Source organism: Marmota flaviventris, chromosome 17 (assembly GCF_047511675.1).
Source record: "Marmota flaviventris isolate mMarFla1 chromosome 17, mMarFla1.hap1, whole genome shotgun sequence".
NCBI classification, from domain to species: Eukaryota; Metazoa; Chordata; class Mammalia; order Rodentia; family Sciuridae; genus Marmota; species Marmota flaviventris.
In genome coordinates this window covers 76,121,333-76,140,980 of record NC_092514.1, presented here as the reverse complement: position 1 = coordinate 76,140,980, position 19,648 = coordinate 76,121,333, and the positions used below count along the sequence as shown (strand labels likewise).

General features: G+C 51.8%; 2 protein-coding genes across 2 annotated transcripts in view; both read right to left on the bottom strand.

The window, feature by feature from the left end:
• Rnf213 (ring finger protein 213) overlaps positions 1-19,648 on the bottom strand; it is a 92,940-nt gene that overhangs the window by 54,018 nt on the left and 19,274 nt on the right. The window contains exons 10-19 of the mRNA XM_071603976.1: positions 18,178-18,375; positions 15,080-15,302; positions 14,457-14,512; positions 12,664-12,817; positions 10,327-10,488; positions 7,383-7,472; positions 6,629-6,751; positions 3,451-3,631; positions 1,999-2,172; positions 1,672-1,821 (exon numbers count right to left, since the gene is read on the bottom strand). Coding sequence (XP_071460077.1) covers positions 1,672-1,821; positions 1,999-2,172; positions 3,451-3,631; positions 6,629-6,751; positions 7,383-7,472; positions 10,327-10,488; positions 12,664-12,817; positions 14,457-14,512; positions 15,080-15,302; positions 18,178-18,375 — 1,511 coding nt within the window. The remainder of the gene's footprint in view (positions 1-1,671; positions 1,822-1,998; positions 2,173-3,450; positions 3,632-6,628; positions 6,752-7,382; positions 7,473-10,326; positions 10,489-12,663; positions 12,818-14,456; positions 14,513-15,079; positions 15,303-18,177; positions 18,376-19,648) is intronic.
• Positions 12,148-19,648, bottom strand: part of Gaa (alpha glucosidase) — a 139,217-nt gene continuing 131,716 nt past the window's right edge. Inside the window, exon 21 of the mRNA XM_071603975.1 lies at positions 12,148-12,160. The gene's annotated coding sequence lies outside the window, so the exon portion shown is untranslated. The remainder of the gene's footprint in view (positions 12,161-19,648) is intronic.

The window sequence follows — 19,648 nt, the reverse complement described above, 5'->3', positions numbered from 1 at the left end:
AAAATTAAAAAAAAATAAAAAAGAAAAGCCTAGGTTCTGTTCCCAGCGAAAAGAAAAGAAAGCCAGCCAGCAGGTAAAAGCAACTTGGACAAAACAAGAAACAATGAGAGGAGAAGAGGATCTTTATGAACACCAATAATCTCAGAAAGATAAGACACTGAACACGAACCATGAGAACACCATAGTATATAAACAGATCTCTCAAGAAAAAAGGGGAAGGGTTGGGGTTGTGACTCAGTGGTACAGCACTCTAGAAGCCCTGGGTTCAATCCTCAGCACCACAAAAGATGAATAAATAAAGGTATTGCGTCTATCTACAGATAAAGATTATTAAAAAAAAAAAAAAAGTGCCAGGCACTCTGCTGGCTGAGGCAGGAGCATCGAGCGTTCACAGCCAGCCTCAGCAAAATTGAGGTGTAAGCAACCCAGTGAGACCCTGTCTCTAAATAAAATACAACATAGGGCTGGGGTGCAGCTCAGAGGTCGAGTGCCCCTGAGTTCAATCTGGGATATCAAAGTAAAACGAAAAAAAGGAGTGCCTTCAAATTCAATATATGTGAGTGCTGAAATGAAGACTTCAATGCCCGGCTGTGGGAGGAGGTTGATAAGGCTCAGGAGGCAAAGCCCAAACAGGAGAGATGTCACAGGAGCTGGAAACCACACCAGGAGGCCCAGCAGCCGCTGATGTGAACCCAGGAAGAAGAAAAGCACAAACAACCAATTCAGGAGAAAGTCCTCGAGCTCTAAGACCAGAGCCCCAGCTGAGGAGCACACTTTTACGACAATGTCAGGGCACCAGGGCCAGTCAGCTTTCGAGAGCATCCAGAGAAGGACAATGAGCCCCATGCAGAGGATGAGCAGCAAGGCTGCATGTGAGGTCCCAAGGCAGCACCCAGGCGGCACTGTGACGGACATTCTGTCCCTGGCCCAACGATCAACCTACAGCAGGGGCACAGTTCTGAATCTGGCCTCCTGTGCCCCTTCCCAGCAAGCAGAAGATGCCACGCTCTGTCCAACAGGAGTCAAGGGCAAGCCAGGGATGCGGGACTTGCCCCACCGGCCCAGAGGTCAAGGCAACCCTGGGAGATGAAGGGAGATGAGGGCCACCTCCCCACCAGAGAAATGAGCCCTCCATCCTGGAGACCCTTCGGAGACGTCTGCTCAGACGGCTGGTACAGTTTGGCGTTGAATTAGAGACAAACACGATGGAAAAGGGGAAAAGGAGATAACAAGACAAGCAGAGCAATTCCACCGCTATAGAAGCTCTGCCGGAACATGGGGTGGCCCTGGTCCACGGCACGGCTCGCCTGTGAATCCTGTGTTCACGCCATGGCGAAGGCCTGGCCCGAAGACTGCTCCAGTAACTCAGGGCACCACTGGGCGTGACAGGGCAGCAAGTGACCTCGAGTGCTGGGCCCAGACTGGAGAGCGATCCCCCCACCCCACCCCATGGGAAGCTGGCACAGGACGCTGGGAACCGGGGGTGTGGACGGGCTTGGAGGCACAGCAACAGGAGCGAGAGCGGAGCCTGCTTCCCCCGGCAGACTCACGGAAAACTTGGCTAAAAATGTGTTTTAAAAGCTCTGACCCCCAAATAAGGCCCTGCTCTCTGTGGCCCTCTTCCGGGCCCCACAGCTCTCAGGGGTGTCCAGAGCGACTGCGGGGCCGTACCTTGGACGAGGTGCTTCACCTTCCTGCTCAGCCTCAGGAGGCTGTCCACCTGTCTCTTCTCGCTCTTCAGAAACACGACTTCTCCCCTCCTCCACTCCAGGGTCTCCTTCATGTCACATTTTCCCTCTTGGAATGAAAAACTCTTTTTCTCTGGAATACAATGACAAAGTCACCAAAGGCAGAGACACTTCTCCGTGACACCCCCTTCTCCCTGGGAGTGCCCTGCAGTCACCACAGGAAGACAAGAACGCCTCCACCTGGTGGCATGGAAGAGGACACCCAGCACACGTGTGAACGCAGGCTTCACACCAGCCTGGCGCAGCTCACCTAACTGCCACAGGTCCAGAAACTGGGTTCTGTGCTTCAGGATCAGCTCCAACTGTCCGATCAATATAGACCCATCTAGGACGTCACCAGCCACCTTCATGAAGACAGAGTTGGCAGCAGCCATCAACCTCTTGGCGTCCTCTGTGAGGTTGTCTAACAGCTTCTCATCCGTCCCTGAACAGATGAGGAACATGGTGAGCCCACGGGCCCTCCGCCTGCTTCCTCTAGAACCTCACCCCCAGCGCCATGCCCACCTGACACTGGCTGCGTTCACGGTGTTTCCAGAAGTGCTGCCGCCTCACTCAGCTGTTCCCATACCTGTCTTACCCCAGTGCTCTCCTGCTAGACAGAGGAGACCCTCCCGATGGCCAATGTCAGCCAGGAGAACCACAGGGTTGAACGCCTGAGCCTTCACACTCTGCCTATCTTGGCTGCAGCTCAAAACTTGGAATGTGAGCTTTCAGATGACCTCAGAGGACGGCGTTTTAAAATGTGCCTAGTTTAACTGCCAGACTATTTATCTCACAGTAGTATGAGGCTCAGTTAGTATCGTGGACGACCGAGTTACCTTTACCATTAAAAGCAAAGATGGCGGGGGACTGGGGTGCAGAGTGGTGGTAGGGTGCTAGTCTAGGAGGCCCAATGCCCTGGTTTTGTCCCCAGCACCACACACATGTGCGTACATGCGCACGCACTCACAGTTTAATTCATAATTACAAAAACACGAAGGCAGCTGAGATGACTTCAGTGGGAAAATGGACCAACCCACGCACATCTAGACAAGGGTGCTTTGCTCAGCAATAACAGGAACAGAGCTGTCGGGCCTGAAACCTTAGACGTATCCTGCTGCGTGCGCAGAGTGCGGACATTCAAAACAGAAGTGCACTCCTCTCCAGCAAGCTGCCAGGCCAGTGCACACAGCAGCCACCTTCATGACCCCCGCGCTGCTCCTGCACTGCTCCTGCCCCTCCTGTGGCATTGGGTGTGGCTGATTTTGCTGAGACCATCATCTGCCCTGGGTTGTATTGCCATGCCCAGTGCTTTCCCACTACAAGATCTGAATCTAGCAATTTACACATAACCCTGCACGATTGTCCTCAGGGCAATGCAGAACGTCTGGAAGGTGACACATGACGAGTCACACTCGTCATGGTTGATAGAGGAAGTCTCCAACACCCTGGGTAAGCAACTTGCCCCAGACACTTTCAGAGGGGCTGCTTCAAGGACAGTGTGTGCCCCCAGGAGCACATGTCCAGCAGGCACTCAGCAGACAGTGGCTCTGCCGTTAGATGCTCTTTATTACACAAGATGCCTAGCACCTGCCTGGGCACCCCCGCCCATCCTGCCTTTACCAAACCTCAGCACATGTAGGCTGAGGATCAGGTCATCAAACACCTTGCCCTATTCTGCTACCTGAGAAAGGACAGCAGACCCAACCATCCCTACACACACCATACAACTTGAAGAGCTGCTTCACATCTGGCCCCGTGAGCAGATGTTTAAGAATCTCATCCAGGTCGTCCACGGCCTCTCCATTGTTCCTGGGCCAGGACTTGGTGATCACGGCAGACACAAGGCTGCCAAATTTCTGCAAATCATGACAAGAGACTCCCTCCAGGACACTGGTCTGAGACTAGAAGAAAATGAATTAAAAAGAATTTAGAAGATTTCACTGATTTGTATTTTAATGACAAGTTAGTACCCATCAGCATTTCAAAAATCTACTGAAGCTAGTTTTTTAGTGCCTTAAAAAAAAAAAAAAGAACAAGAAGAAGAGAAGTTGGGAGTATCCCCCTGGTAAAGGGAGAGCTTAGCATGCTGGGAGGCCCTGGGTTCATCCCCAGTCCTGCAAAAGAAAGGAAAAGAAAACAAAAAAATACCTAACATGTCCTAGAACTTTTCCATCCCCCTGTGGCCTGTCTCCTTACGTGAGGTACCAGAGATTTGAAGATGCACGCACATGAACACACCCCAACAAGCCCAAGTCACACGCCTTCCCAGCTCACTGCCACCTTCTGCATTTTTCTTAGTCTTGCCTGTCATAAAAAATACTAAAAACAAGATGAGGAAGCCTCTACTACATTGTGTGTTTCATGTCCTAAGCTGTGATTCTCATGAAGACCGCTCTCAAACACCACAGATACGCCAGTTCTCCTGATGCTTCACCAAGAAACAAAACACTTTCCTTCTTTAGGTTTATAATTTTGCAAAAAAAAAAAAAAGTTCAGTCATCAGTAAAAAAACACAGGGTGAATAAACAACAGACACTTTTTGACGTATAAAAGGACAAAAGAAAACATTAACTAGCAAGGCATAAAAAGTTACAGACCATGATGAAGTGAGATTTATCCCGGGAATAGAACCATGTTTTAACTCAAAAATCGGTCAATAAGCTGGGTGTGGTGGCACACGTCTGGTGAGGCTGAGGCAGGAAGATTGCAATTTGGAGGTCAGATTCAGCTACTTACTGAGGCTCTATCTCAAAATGAAAAACAAAAAGAGTGGGCTGGGGTTGTGGCTCAGCGGTAGAGCGCTCACCTCGCACGTGCGAGACCCTGGGTTCGATCCTCAGTACCACCTACAAAAATAAACAAGTGAAATAAAAGTGTTGTGTCCAACTACAACTAAAAAATAAATATTAAAAAAAAAAAAATAAAAAACCTTCCCGGGTGCAGTGGTGCACATCCATAATCCCAGCTATTCAGGAAGCTGAGGCAGCAAGAAGATTGCAAGTTTGAGGTCAGCCTGGGCAACTTGGCAAGACTGTGTCTCAAAATAAAAATTAAAAAGGGCCTCAGGATGTAGCTCAGTGGCAGAGCTCCCCTGAGTTCAATCCCTACTACCACAAAAACAGAGGAAAAAATTTAAAACCTCTGTGCCCTAACACAACCACCAAGAGTGAAAACAACCCAGAGACTGGAAGAAAATACCGGAGGATCACTTATCTGACAGGAGATTTGCACACGATAATCCAAAGAACTCTCACAAGCCACAATAAAAGAAAGACATACAGCCCAATGAACAAATGGGCCAAAGATCTAAACAGACATTTCTCCAAAGACACAAAAAATAGAAATAGCCAAGAATCATATGAAAAGGTGCCCAAGGCATAGCCATCAGAGCCACCCGAGAAGCCACTCCACACCCCAGACTGCGTCACAGGGCAGAGAGCACAGGCTGTGGAGTGTGGAGAAGTCAGGACTCTCCTCGGCTGGCAGCTGACATGGAAATGGCCCAGCCGCTGTGGAAATGCGCCCGACAGTCCTTCAGATCACACAGGTTCCAGCCACTCCACCCGCAGGCGTAGAAAGCGTGAATAACACGGCCACACGTACCCGTGCACGGAGATTCACAGCAGATCTACCACAGCCACCTCAGGGGGAGCCCAGATATCCATCAGGGGACAAAGCCAAGCACACTGTGTCCATATGAAGAGCAACAAGTAGCCATGAGAAGGGACAAAGCATGACAGGAGCTCCAGCGTGGACAACCTGAACAACGCTCAAAGAAGCGGGCACCCAAGGCCACATTTCATTCCGGAGACACCCGAGTAGTCTCTGGAGGAGGAAGGAAGACTAGGTGTTGCTGAGGAGGGCCCTGGGGCTGGCGTGGTGAGGGTGGACGTGACAGCTGAAGGGCTGCGCTTTCTTTCTGAGCTGCTGAGAATGTCGCCAAGTTGACAGTGGTGGTGGCACCCACACCTGAGAACACACCCCACGGCATGTGACAGGGCATGTGAATACGACCTCACTGAAGCCCTGAGCCAAGAGCAAGCAACAGAGTTGGGCTGTGCTCAGTGGTGAAGCACTTGCCTGGCAAGCAGGAGGACTGGCTCCCATCCTCAGCACCACAAAAATGATATAAAATAAAATAAAGGTATTTTGTCCATCTACAACTAAAAATATATTTAAAAAACTAAGAGCAAGCAAAAGTCTTAGAAACGACAAGAGCCCAGAAAAAGGAACCTCTACTTCTTGGGACCCTGCTGGCCAGCAATGAAGCTCAGGCCTGTGCAGGGTGGGAAGTGTCCATCCAGTAGGAGACAGAGCAGGGCGTTGGGGCCAGCAGGCAGCCTGGTATTGTGCAGGGACAACTCCTGCCAGGCTCTGGGGAGAACCTCCTCCCACTTTGCAGAAAAAAGCCAAGTGTACCAATAGACTGTTTCCCCTCTTTTTTGCAGTGCTGTGGATAGAACCCAGGGCCTCGCACATGCTGGGCAAGCGCCCCGTCCCAACAAGGATGGAGTCTATTGGACTATTCCTTCCACAGATGTGCTGTTGACCTTTGGGGTCTTTTGCTGCATATCTGCTGGGCAAGAGTTAACAGGCCATAAACCAACCAGTGGCAACGATCCAATGGGCAGTCAGAGGTGCAGCCTGCCAGGTCACCTGCACCGAGGCTTGGGAGTGCCACTGTGGTTTCACCAAGTACGGGGCCCGTCTCTGCAGCAGGAAGCCAAGCTGCATCTCAAGGAGTGGGCACCACACGCTGCACAGCAGCATGGGGCCCAAGCCAGGGAGGGGCTGCCCAGGACCCAATCCTTGGAACCGGCAGGCACTTAGGGCTGGCGCTGACCATGTTGGCAAGCAGCCGTGAACCCAAGCATGTTTCTCAGGAAGAGATCGGTCACCTGGCAGGCAGAGCTCACAGCTTCAATGACACACTTCTCAAACCTCTTGGCCACACTGTCCTGCAGGCCAGCTGCATCCCAAAGAGTGCTGCAGAAGACAGAGATCTGGAAGACAGGCCGCTCCTGGAACACACAGGTGGGTGGGGCGTGAGTGCCTGGTGGCTCTGACTCCCCTCCTGCATGCCCCACCCTACGCATGTCCTCCCTGGCCATCACCAGAGGAGCAAAGATGAAGCCGAGTTGGTCTCTTTTCCCATACTGGAAAAAAAAAAGCAGCCAGAATAGCTGCCTGCAAAAACATGGAAATTTTAAAAAATAAGCCATTTTTCCTTGCTTTTGTCTTCCTAAAAAGATCCATTTGATCAGGCCCGTATAGAACACTCGTATCATGTAGAAACCAATTCTCATGGGTCACAGGCCTTCATTCAACATAAAGGGTAGTTTTTTGAGTTCTCCATGTCACAGTATTTAAGAAGGCTCCGGCCCACCACCAGGTCCCTTGGAGCCTGCACATGGAGGGCTTGATGACATGAATGTCTAGAGCCCCCAGGACAGCACAATTCTATTCCCTGGCTCTTCTCAGGAATGTCACACTAGAACTCTAAAGTGTTTTGGGGACAAATTGCAAAGGCCTGATCAGGGGAAAAAAAAGGAAAGCTGGGGTGGATCTCAGGGCCTGCACATGCTGTAGCACCCAGTGCTGCCAGCAGTTTGGGCTCATCACCACACTGAGGGTGTCCCCAAGGTCTGGTACCTGCTTGAGCCTCCCTTCCATGTCGCCCAGCAGCGATTCCTTCCAGCCACACTCTGCAGGAAAGTTTATTCCCACCAGCCGCCGCCAGACCTGCAAAACCCACATGTTAAGTGACAACCACAGGGACAGGTAAAGACCACAGGGACATCCTACAGAAAACACCCAACAGCCAGGCGTGGGGGCACCTCTGGTCCCAGCTGCTCCAGAGGGCAAAGCAGGAGGACTGCGAGTTCAAAGCCAGCCTCAAAAACTTAGCAAGTCCCTGAGGAACTCAGTGAGACCCTGTCTCCAAATAAAAAATAAAAAAATAAAGGGCAGGGATGTGGCTCAGTGGTTGAATGCTCCTGGGTCCAATCCCCACTAAAAGCACTTTGCTAAACCCATTGAAGGCACCAAGCTAACAGGTCCCCACACCCAGGTAGGCATCCCGTCCCCACACCATGTCTGCTCGAGAGAGGCAGCATTAGGAGGACAGGAGCCTGGAGCAGCTGCCCCCTCCCACGTGCCTCCATATGTCCACCTAATGTCTGGATCCAGGGTCCACCTCGGGACACACAGCGCATTTACTGATCACGTCTCTTTTCTGGAGAAGTTTGCTGCCTTATCTTTCCTTGACAATTTTGAACAGTTCAGGGCATTCTGCAAACTGTCTCTTGATCCCACGATCACGACAGGTTTGGTCAGGGCACTATGAAGTCAAACCACGTAGAAAGTGCACTCGGTGTAGGTCAGGTGTGGCAGACGACTGCACTTGCCACAGCTGCCCAGCCAAACACCTTGGGCCCGATTGAGAGGCTCACGAGACCTGCTAGTGCCATCAGGGCTGACAGAGAGGCCGGCCTCGGTTCAGGCTTGTCCGCCAGCTCTCCTCACTCACTGCCATTAGGGCTTCTGCGCTGAGCCCCGGGAATCCTGTGCCTCACTGACCTCAGGATTGTTGAGTGATCCCTGCCTGAATCAGCTACTGTGCCTTGGTCACAGAGTGACAGTGTTGTATTGCAATCATTTCATCTACATTTCTTAGCTACCATCTTTAACAGGAAGATTTTAAATTTTTTTCTTCTCTGTTTATCGATTAATTTTAATCCATTCCTATCATTTGGCCTTTTAATAATCAAATGTACCAGATTGGCTAATGTGAGTATCTTCAACATGTTTCTTAAAACATGGAATAGCTTTAGACTTACAAAAATGCCAGAGGTAGCCCAGATAATTTCTATGGACTCAGCTTTATATTCATTTTTTAGTTGTAGATGGGCACAATAGCTCTATTTCATCTTTATGTGGTGCTGCGAGCACTCTACCACCGAGCCACAGCCCCAGCCCAAATTTCTATGCACTCCTGACCCCAATTCTGCCATCGTGACCATGACCACCCCTGAGCTGTCAAAAGTGAAAAGCTCGCAATAGTAGACCACCAGTAGACCATCGTCGACAACCCCTGACTCCACCGGGTCCTCGGGCCGTCCCAGTAGGAGTCTGCACCGCCACGAGCGTCCACCCCTCTCCCTCAGCGCTCCCCGACGCTCCAGCACCACGAGGTCCTGGCCCCTGTGCACTCCATTGTCCCGTGGAGGCGGCTCCCCTCCAGGAGCAGCGGTGTAAGACAAGAACGAAAGTTAGAAGGCACAATTGGGCCATGTGTGGTGGCCATCCGGGGCAGGAGGGTCACAAGTTCCAGGCCATCCTGGGCAACCTAGCAAGACCCTGCCTCAAAATAAAAAATAAAAATGGCTGGGGAGGTAGCTCAGTTGTACGGTGCCCCTGGAATCAGTCCCTAATGCTGCCCCCCCCCCAAAAAAAAAGCCATGAAGTGAGGTAGGTGAGCTCAGGTCCCAGGGTGCCACTGCCACAGTGCTCTGGGGGGACAGAGCTGACAACTGTATGAATCGTGAGTTTCACTGCTGTCTCCAGCTCCTTCCATACACAGAGCTCTTGCCTCCCTTCTCCTAGTGAGAAAGAGCCCCACCTTCCAACAACATGTTCGTCTCCCCAGACCCACTAACTTTACTTGTAAAACAGCAATAACAGCAGCAACTACCTCAGCACAGCTGCTTAATTAATTTCCATTTTTTCTTTATCATTACGACTGCACTTAGAATCTTTCTTTCTTGTCTGTGGCTCCACGGCTATCCTTCACTATAACTGAATGCCTGGGGATTATACCGCTTAGAATCCTGGAATAACATTTAATAATCCAATTGTGTTTTCCTGGGATTTCAGTGTGTTGATATAAAACTTCACAAAGCAGTTGGGGGAGGATTACTTTTGTCTTTGACTGAAACCTACGACCCTCTGGCCCTGGAGACACCCTGGTCCAGTTGGTTGGGGTACCCCTGCCTCATATCACAATGAGTCCGGCCCCTACTCTATGAGAAGACCACAAGCAGGGCCACAGTCTCCCTGGAAGACCGTGGCTCAAGGGGACAACTCTCCACTTCTAAGACAGGAGAGCAGACCTTTACTTGTGGTGAGGACCTCCTACCTCCAACTCCCCTGCTGCAGCTCTCGAGGGACCCAGGCTCCTGGGTCTCAGGTGCTATATTGTGGAATCGCCACGTCCAAGGCTTTGGGGGCAGAGTCCATCCTGTCAAATGGCTTTGCTCAGCTGCTGGCTAGCATCTTTACCCTATTGTCACCTTTACCTTCCATTTCCAGTGACACACAGCTGGCTTACAGCCTCAGACCTGAAGCAGAGCCCGATGGTCCTCCTGGCAACCCCTGCCTCAGTGTGACCATACCCCATCGCACTGTATCACACTGTACCTGGCGGCCACCAACTCCCCGCCAGGGAAGGGCCAATGTCCCTTCCTGGAGAAGGGGCCAAGGCTCAAAGCAAAGCTCAGGATGAGGCTGGGCCTCCAGGCTGTGGGCCTGCTGGTCCAGCTTCGGGCATCCCCACCCTGGTACCTGAAGAGGCTCCACAGACTCAGGCAAAGCGTACCTGGATCTCCTCGGGATACGAGAACTGGACAGTTGAGCGTTTCTGGAACATGCTCTTCACAAACACCCTGCGTAGCCAGGATCTAGTGGTGGCCAGGACACCCTGCAGGACACTTGTCACTGAGCCCTTCCAGGCTGCAGCTCCTGGGTCCTCTGCCATGTCCTGTGGGCACATGAGAGAAAGTCACCTACTCTGCGCTGCTGTTCCCAGCACCCGAGCCACCGCACAGCTCTGTCCTTGATGGAAACCTCCCTGACACAAGCACTGTGCTTCCCTCAGAACCCTGGGCTCCCTTGAAAGGGGCGATGGGAAGCAGCCACTCTGCTGGCCTGGAGGCCAACCCAGTCCCCTTCCCATGGGCACATTGTGGGGACAGCCCCTATCTCTCTCCTCTAAACTTCCACCACCACACCCACAGAGCCACCAATTGGGGACTCAAAGCCTCTAGTGACCCGACCCTCTTTCTTTGCACTCCAGAGGTATCTGCTGAGGAGCACACGCCTCAGACCTCATTTTAGAGAGGCCTCCCCTGAGGCCCTTAGGACTACACGGTATGTGCTTCCATGGAACCCACAACACCTGGTTCTGCCACCTCCTGCCCCTTGAGGCTCACAGAACCACCCTGGGTCCTCCGCCTCAGCAGAGCATCAAGGTGGCCAAAAAGACGCCATCCTGCCATAGGGAACCAACTAGAGTGGAAGAGACGGCCCTTTCAGACAGCACGAACAGCGTGGTCCGCAGACACAGTGAGTGCCCAGGTACAGAAGCACAAGGAGCCGGGGAGGCAAGCCAACAGCAGCAGAGGGGACGTGGGCTCCGGGCAGGGTAAGTAGAGCACAGGGCACAGGCGAGGGCAGGCCAGGACATCACTGGGGGTCTCAGGGAAAGCGAAACAGGGGCCCTTGCATGATGTCCCTGAACGGCACAGAACCTTCCAGAGCAATCTGGATGCCTCAGCGGGCATGCATGTCCCTTGTGCCCAGGCATTCTACCAACACCCAAAAGTGGCCCAGCCAAACACTGGCCCATCCTGGTGTCATCCAGGGCTGCACAGAAGTGGTCAGTAAAGGAACGGCTGGGAGAATCCCGAGGCTGAACAACCCCAGTGCCCTGACCTGTGCTCCAGGCCCCACAGGCAGCCGCCCAGCTGGGCTCCCAACGAGAGGCTCCCAACACTCGCCCCAGCGTGTTTTCGTTCTGGTCAATTTTGTCACTGCATACCATTTTTATTTTTGCAGCAAAGATGGAGTATCTGTGACCACAGATCTGGGACACTGAACGACCATGACAAGTAAATCCAGGCTGGGGCTGGGGCTCAGCGGCAGAGCGCTTGCCTAGCACGTGTGAGGCCCTGGGTTTAATCCCCAGCACCACATAAAAATAAATAAAGCTACTGTGTGCTCATCTACAACTAAATAACTATTTTTAAAAAGGCTTGGGATGGGGGCTGGGGATGTGGCTCAAGCGGTAGCGTGCTCCCCTGGCATGCGTGCGGCCCGGGTTCGATCCTCAGCACCACATACAAAGATGTTGTGTTCGCCGAAAAAATAAATATTAAAAATTCTCTCTTTCTCTCTCTCTCTCAAAAAAAAAAAAAAAGGCTAGGGATGTGGCTCAGTGGTTAGGCAACCTTGGGTTCAACCCCAGGACCAAAAACAAAAATCATTCTTAGAGTGTGTCTGTGGTATCGTAAAGAAGTAAGGCTGTAAGGAATAAGGTGAAGACAGACTCGACCACCTCCATCGTAACCTCACAGTCCTGATGCGCAAGGCCAAGAGCAGAGTCGTCCACAGACACAGCCCAGCCAGAGGCTCAGGACCCGCCGTGGAGAAGCTGCACAGCACCGCGCAGCTCCCCACTCGGCCGCAGAAACACTGCCCCAGCAAGACTCGGGTGAGAGGAGAGAGGGTGAAGGCCGGGGCAGCAGGTCTCCAGAGGCAGGAAGCAGAGTCAGCGTCCCTCTGGGGCATGAGGGCAAGGATGACTGCAGGCCGAGGGGTGCCAGGGCCTGAGCTGGGCAGCTGGGCAGCAGGGCCCAGGCCCCACAGCTGTGCTGTGCCGCAGGGAGGATGGAAGACCTTGGGCGGGGGAAATAGGCCCTAGGTTTCTGTGAACAACAGAATCAAGGGGAAAAAAGGGGTCATCTTCTTGCTGAGGCCAGGTGCAAGGTGTGTAATCTGCACACGGCTGAACCCATCCAGTGGGTGCCTGAGAGCTGACTCGACCACTCTCTCTGCTACAGGCATCCCAGGACCCCACAAGTTCCCTTCCAAATCAGGCTGTGTGGAGTCAGATTCCATGGATGGGCATGGCGTTTGGTACCTAAATGCCACTTACCACAGCAGGACCAAGTCCAAGGACTCTGCCAATGACCCAGGCAGACAAGGCGGGGATCTCGAAATACTTCGGGGTTTTGGTGATCTTGCAGACAGCTTCATGAAGCTTCAGGCACACGGTCAAATAGGACTCCAATGATGTCTTCTCCAGAATCCTACCCACCAGGTATCCAGAGAGATCAGTGAAGTCGTTAGGAAATGAGGAAACGATACCCATGAGTTACCAGTCCCTTCCCTTTTAAAGACCTACAAGCCAGGACTCCCAGCTTCTCAGGAGGCTGAGGTAGGAGGATGACCAAGTTCAAGGCCAGCCTAACAACTTAGCAAGACCCTATCTCAAAATCAGTAGAAGGGCTGGGGATGCACTTCAGGTTCAATCTCTACTACTATCAATAAATTACTTAAGATAAATTACCTACAAGTAAAGCATTTATTTGATCTCCTCTAGGTAACATTAAAATGGGTCTAAAAGCGGTGAATAAAATAAAAAGGGAACATAGAGTAGGCATCATGGCACACGCCTGTAATCCCAGCTACTTGGGAGACTGATGCAGGAGGATCACAAGTTCCAAGCCAGCCTCAGCAACTTAGTGAGGGCCTAAGCAACTCAGTGAGACCCTGTCTCTAAATAAAATGCAAAAAAGACTGGGGATGTGGCTTAGTGGTTAAGCACCCCTGGACTTAATCCCTGGTACAGGGAGCACCAGGAAGACATTCCTTTTGTTTTAGTTCAGCAGTTGGAACTATTCTTATTAAAAGCAAGTTAAAATACTTGCAAGCATATTCCCTTATTTAAAAAAATAGCAAGGAATGAATATTTCTAATCATTAAAATAAGATTACACTTGGAAAAAAATTCAGAACATTACAGGAGGGAGGGGGATGCTAAGGGAAGAATGTACACTGCTCACCGAATGTTTTCCACCTGGTGAGACCCACATTTTGTATTGATGACTAACAGCAGGGTGATATGAGAAAGGTCACTTCGAAGTCACAGGGGCTTGCCATGCAGGGAGACCCTGAGCATCACCCCAAGTCCCGACACCCTGGGGCCCGGGACTCAGAGAGGTTCCGGGACTGCGGGCCCTGGTGCACATTCCTGGCTACATTCAGGTGTTCTTCCTTCAGGGACAGAGGTCATGCACAGTACAGGAGTAATTGTTCTGCAAGGCCACTTTTGATTTTTGTTTTAAACTGGCCTGACTTGCAAAAAATGTAAGAACTAAATGTTAAAGAAATGCAGAGCACCTACATTCACACTGACGACAATTGTTTACAAATAAGTGATTATGACCCTATGTGTACATATGAGTACAAACTGGTGTGATTCCACAGCACGCACAACCAAGAATGAGGAGTTCTACTGCAATGTGTCAGAGTGACATGTCAGAGTGCATTCCACTGTCACGCGTAACTAATTAGGACAAATAAAAATAAATAAAAACCCAAAGGCAAAAAGGTTGGGTGGGCAAAGCAAAATCTCAGCACCTGCGAGTTGTTATTTCATTTTTTTTTTAATACTGGGGACTGAACCCAGACCTTGCACATGCTAGGCAAGTGCTCAACCCCTGAGCTGCATCTGCAGCCCCATTTATTTCCTTTAAGGAGAGAGAGAAAAAAAAACAAAAAACAGAAAACCCCTGGATGGCTGGGTTGGCAATTGAAGAGGACATCAGGGCATTTGCTGGTGTCCAACCCACCCACTTTGACAGCACGCCTGGGACACTGAGGACTGCAGGTGGCTCGCACCCCATAGGAGCCCGCGCAGAAGAGGCTGCAAGGCCTTTCTACTTACATGTCCTGGTAGATGTCGACGAGGTGGATCAACATATTGAAAACACGCTCAACAACCTAGGCCGGGCAGAGAAAGGGCCTTATGAACAGTCCAATCAGGAAACAGCTGTCTGTGCCAAGAAGGGCACAGGACTGACGCATCCTGTTCTCCCTGTGCACAGCCTTCAAGGGCTCAAGGACCCATCTTCACCTTCCACCAATGAAACCCAGGCCGTGAATCTTTTTTTTTTTTTGGAACAGGGGATTGAACCCAGGGCTTTGCATACACGAGGCCAGTACTTTGCCACTAACCTACATTCCAGCCCTCATACCATTTTCTTTACCCCCAAAAAGCTAAGGAAAGACAGCAGCTACGGAATGTGTGACATTCACAGTGCCTTCTAACAGTCGTAAATAACAAAAGGCTACTGTTCTCTTGCACTCTTTTTACTAAACCAGAATCGAGTCTGGGAAGTCAGACTTGAACCCTCAGAGGTAATGACCTCTTATTTCAGCAATTCTGTTATTAGTTCTCAGCATTTTCCCCAGCCCGTTCTTCAGGACAGAAGACCAGAGCCCTCAATGCTCAGCTTGTAGTCTGCTTTGGCTAAGCAAGGACCTGACACCCTGCTCCCAACCACAAACCTCTACGTTTTGGTAAGAGATCTCCTGAAGCCCTTGCAGCCTGTAGTGAGTCCCTAGGAAACAGTCCAGGACCCGAGTGGGCACGAGACTCAAGTATTCCGTGGAGTTTTCCATATAGGGAACCAGGCTTCCCAGAGGCAGCAAACTGAACCAGGATCGGAAGAGGTACTCATCCACACACAGCAACTGCTTCCTGCTCTCCATGAAGCTAAGAAACTGGTTCCTGAGTGAAGAAACCGGGACAGAGACCAGGGCATCAGAGAGAGCACTGAACAGACTCAAGGCAAGGAAAAACAAGGCTGGGGAGGTCCAGAAAACTCAGATTTTTAAGAGGATATGAAAGCATCATGGAAACAGACATGGAGTGAATCAACGAAAACTAAACAACCACCAGGCACGGCGGCACACCTGTGATCCTAGCAACTCAGGAGGCCTAGGCAGGAGGATCACAAGTTCAAGGCCAGCCTCAGCAACTAAGTCAGGCCCTGTCTCAAAATAAAAAATTAAAAAGGGCTGGGGATGTGACTTAGTGGTTAAATGCTCCTGGTGTCAATCCCTAGCACCAAAAAAAAAAAAAAAAAAAAAGAATCAACAACAACAAAAAATTTGAATTTAGCTTTCATTTCAAAAGGTTCCAAAAACAGACCAGAGGCGAAAACAATTGAACTCATTGCCCTCATCCCTAAGGATGGCAGGTTACCTCCCAGTGGACAATACGACAGGGGGACAAGAGGACAGGGCACTCAACAGCCAATTGAAGCACCTACCTGTGTGTGGAAATGAGCGTGGTGCTGTCTTCATGTTTAATGATTCAGATTTAAGTTTACTACTTTTTAAAATATTTTTTAGTTGCTGATGGATCTTTATTTTATTTATTTGTATGTGGTGCTAAAAACCGAACCCAGTGCCTCCCGAATGCTAGGCAAGCACGCTACCACTGAGCCACAACCCCAGCTCCTTTTTTGTGGGCTGGGGCTGGGGCTCAGTGCCAGAGCACTCGCCTAGCATGTGTAGGCACTGGGTTTGATCCTCAGTACCTCATAAAAATAAATAAAATAAAGGCATTCTGACCACCTACAACTACAAACAAAAAAATGTCAGGGCAGCCACCCAGGGCCTCCCCCATGCTGGGGGGCCTCTGTCACCGGGTGAGCCCAGCCCTACCACTTTCTTTGTAGGTTGTGCTTTCCAGGACTTCTCTGAGAACCTCTCCCCACTCCCAGGCCAGGCTCCTTAGAAGCAAGCCGTCAACATCGGGCAGCTGCGCTTAGGACCCTCGCGCTTCCACTGCAGCCCCTTCAGGGCCCTGAGAGTGGTCCAGCTCAGAAGGCAGCCCCTCTTGCTGCACCGTGCCCGCTGCATGCCCGAGAAGGACGTGTGTCCTGCCATGCTGGGCACTGAGGCCCCTGGGCGCCACCTGGGTCTGGCTGGTCCCCAGCTCTCTCTCCAATGTCTGATCACTTTAAGATCACTTTAAGGTCTTCTTTAAACTACTTTCAAAGTAGATGGGAAGGCAAAGGGCAGTCGTTAACTTGTAGAAAGCAAACAGAAGGAAGCGGGTGGCTGGAAACCACGTCAAGAGAAAAGGCTTATTGGGACTAACTCCTGACAGGCTCACTGAGGCTGATGTGAAGCCAGGAATTACGGCCCAGGTGTCTCCATCTGCCTGGGAAGGAAGATTCCTTTAGTAGCATAACTTCTGACCAGCTACTGACCCCAGTGCTCACGTTAACACGGGATTGACTTGTACATTGAAGCCCCTTAAATAGGATGGGTCCCCTTGACAGTTCCGGAGGGGGCCCAACTAAGGTCAAAACTCCACCCCCAACATGAAGAGCTGAACACTGACAGCAGAGCGTGCAGAGGGGGTCCCAGCTCTCCTGGCATAAGGAATAAGCTTGGAGACAGCGTTCTCTGCTCAGAGACGCCCTCTCTCTCTCTCAAGAGTGCTCTCTGGGGCGGGGGACACAGCTCAGTTGGAAGAGAATTTGCCTGACATACACAAGGGCCTGGTGCAATTCCCAGCACCAAAAAAAAGAAAGAAAAAAGATGCTGTCCGACTGAGCCTGCCTTGCTTTCACTTCACTTTCACGTGCATGACTTTGGTGTCTGACTTTAAACTTTCTTTCATGGAAACCCTGGCGCTGAGGTCTGGAGTTTTGGCTCCGGCTCTCCTGTGACACCCACGGTTTCCACCTATCTGCCCATGCCAAGGTCCGGCCTTGACCTTTCCACAAGTTGTTCTCAACACACTCCCTGACCCCCCGCCTGGACGTCTTTGGGCTTCACCCCCATGTCCTCGCTGGCCCTGGAGAGGCCTCGTCTCAGGTTAGGGGTTATGAGGGAGGGGCCAGGGATTTGCTGTAGGTTCAGGGAGACTCAGTACATGGAAACGACCCATCCCCTGGGCCATGGTACCCCTGTCAAAAGCCAGAGCCTGAGCGCCCATGGCCACTGGCTCCTCTCTCCTGCTTCAGCGAGCTCCTTGTGTCCAGGTCTCAGGAACAGTGACTCTTCCTGTTCTTAGTCCCTTTCCACCCTGGATGGCCACTGTCTGGCCCACACTGCAGGAGCCAGTGAGCCCACGGTCATTGCCTCTGTACTCTTGCCCACCCAAGGCACTACACTACAAGGAGGTCTGAGCCTCCCACCCACAGGGCAGCGCTGTGCCCTCACAATCAGTGCAGAGAGTGGGGGAGTCCTCTGCTTCTCCCGGCCAGTTCTCTGGCCTGAGATTTATGGCCAGCAAAAGGAGGTGCCTGCTCTAAGCCCTGCCCAAAAGGTGCTTACCACCCCCACCCCAGCTAAGGCAAGGTCTGAGGCCAGGAACTGAGGTTTGCAGTGCTCAGGGCTGTATCCTGGGACCCTGAGCACACAGAGGTGCTTTCTAAGTGTCTGTCACACAAATAAGTGGACACATATTAGTACAGGCATAAGACTGTCCAGCACAGTGGCCACGCATGAGATCCCAGTCACTCCAGAGACAGGAGGATCACCAGTTCAGGCCGTCTCAAGAACTAGACTGGGTCGCAGCTCGGGGCAGAGTGCGAGAGTCGGTGCTCCAGGGCACCCTAACACAATGCAGCTTCTCAACTTACTCATTTAGCATTTCTTTCTGAAACTGTGAGAAGGAGATTCCCTCGAGGGCAGCCCATGTGTCCTCGGGCTGACTCACAAAGTCCTTCCTGGGGGGCGCCAGCTGCATACAGTAGTGCAGGACGGGGAGGATGCCCAGCCAGTCGATGACCTTGGCGTCCATGCACCTTTGGCACAGGTTGACCAAGTACTCTCGCCATCTAGGAGGGAACCAGACCCACTGTGAGCTATGGAGGGCTGTGTCCAACCCACCCTGGGGTCCTCTGTCACAGGAGGGAAGGGACGGCCACATGCACTTAGCACAAGGAATCTGCTGCAGGCCTGGATGGAGTCCTCGGACCAAGAGACATAGGGTAGCCAAGGGACAAGTTCCCCTGCCCCTAGAGCACCAGCCCCACAACCCCGCCCCCTCCCCCCAGCATCATTCCCACCCACAGCACACAACTAAGGAGTTGAAGTGCTCGGGTTCCAGCCAGGCATTCACACAGGGCCTGTTAAACCAGCCAGTCTGGCAATGGCGGCCCTAAACACAAAGCAAACTTTTTTTTTTTTTAAACTGGAGATTGAACCCAGGGACCCTCCATCACTAAGCTACATCCCCAGCCTTTCTTTATTTTGAGATAGGCCTCCCTAAGTTGCTGAGGCTGGCCTCGAAATTGCAATCCTCCTGCCTCAGCCCCGAGTAGCTGGGACTACAGGCATGAGCCACTATGCTCAGCTACAAAGTCACTTTTTAAAAGGAATGTCACATGGAGTGTCCCCCACAGGCACAGAAACTGAAGCTTCTCCCTCCTCTCACACCCCTGCACAGCTGTTTGTACATTCCTTACCACAACCCTCTTTCACTGAGGGCTCAGCAACTGCCTGGGTGTTTAAAACCTAGGAAACCCACAGCTGCTCAGGAAAGGCCAGCTGATGTCACCCACGCTCCAACCAAACAGAAGCAGAAGAGACCCTGACCTCCGAGCACAGTGGCTCAGAAGAGGTCACCCCTCCCACATGAAAGGCTGTCTCTGACCCTTCCCCAGGACGCAGCAGGCACATGGTGCTTCCAGAGCTTCTGCACGGGCGTGGCTGCGGGAGAGCATCCCTGGGGTCTGCAGCTGTCCCAGGCGACACCAGCAGGCAGGCCTGCGCCTGGCCCGGCGCGCTGTGTGTGCAGAGGGCCCCCAGGACAATATTGCACTTTGATTCACTCATTTGTTTGTTCCAGATGGGGTTCCACTAAGTTGCCCAGGCTGCCCTAAGCTCTTGGCCTCCAGCGATCCTCCTGACTCAGCCTCCCAGGAGCCGGGATGACAGTGCCACCAGGGTGGCAGGCGTTCAGGAGAACCCAGAATTCAACACCACCAGCCATGGCACACAAGCCAGGAAGTGACAGGAGCAAGTGGTGACATGACTGTGGTTTTATTTTTCCCCAGAGTGTGCTCAGCCCTTCTCTGACAAGCCCTTAACTCTGTAATCAGATAAAAA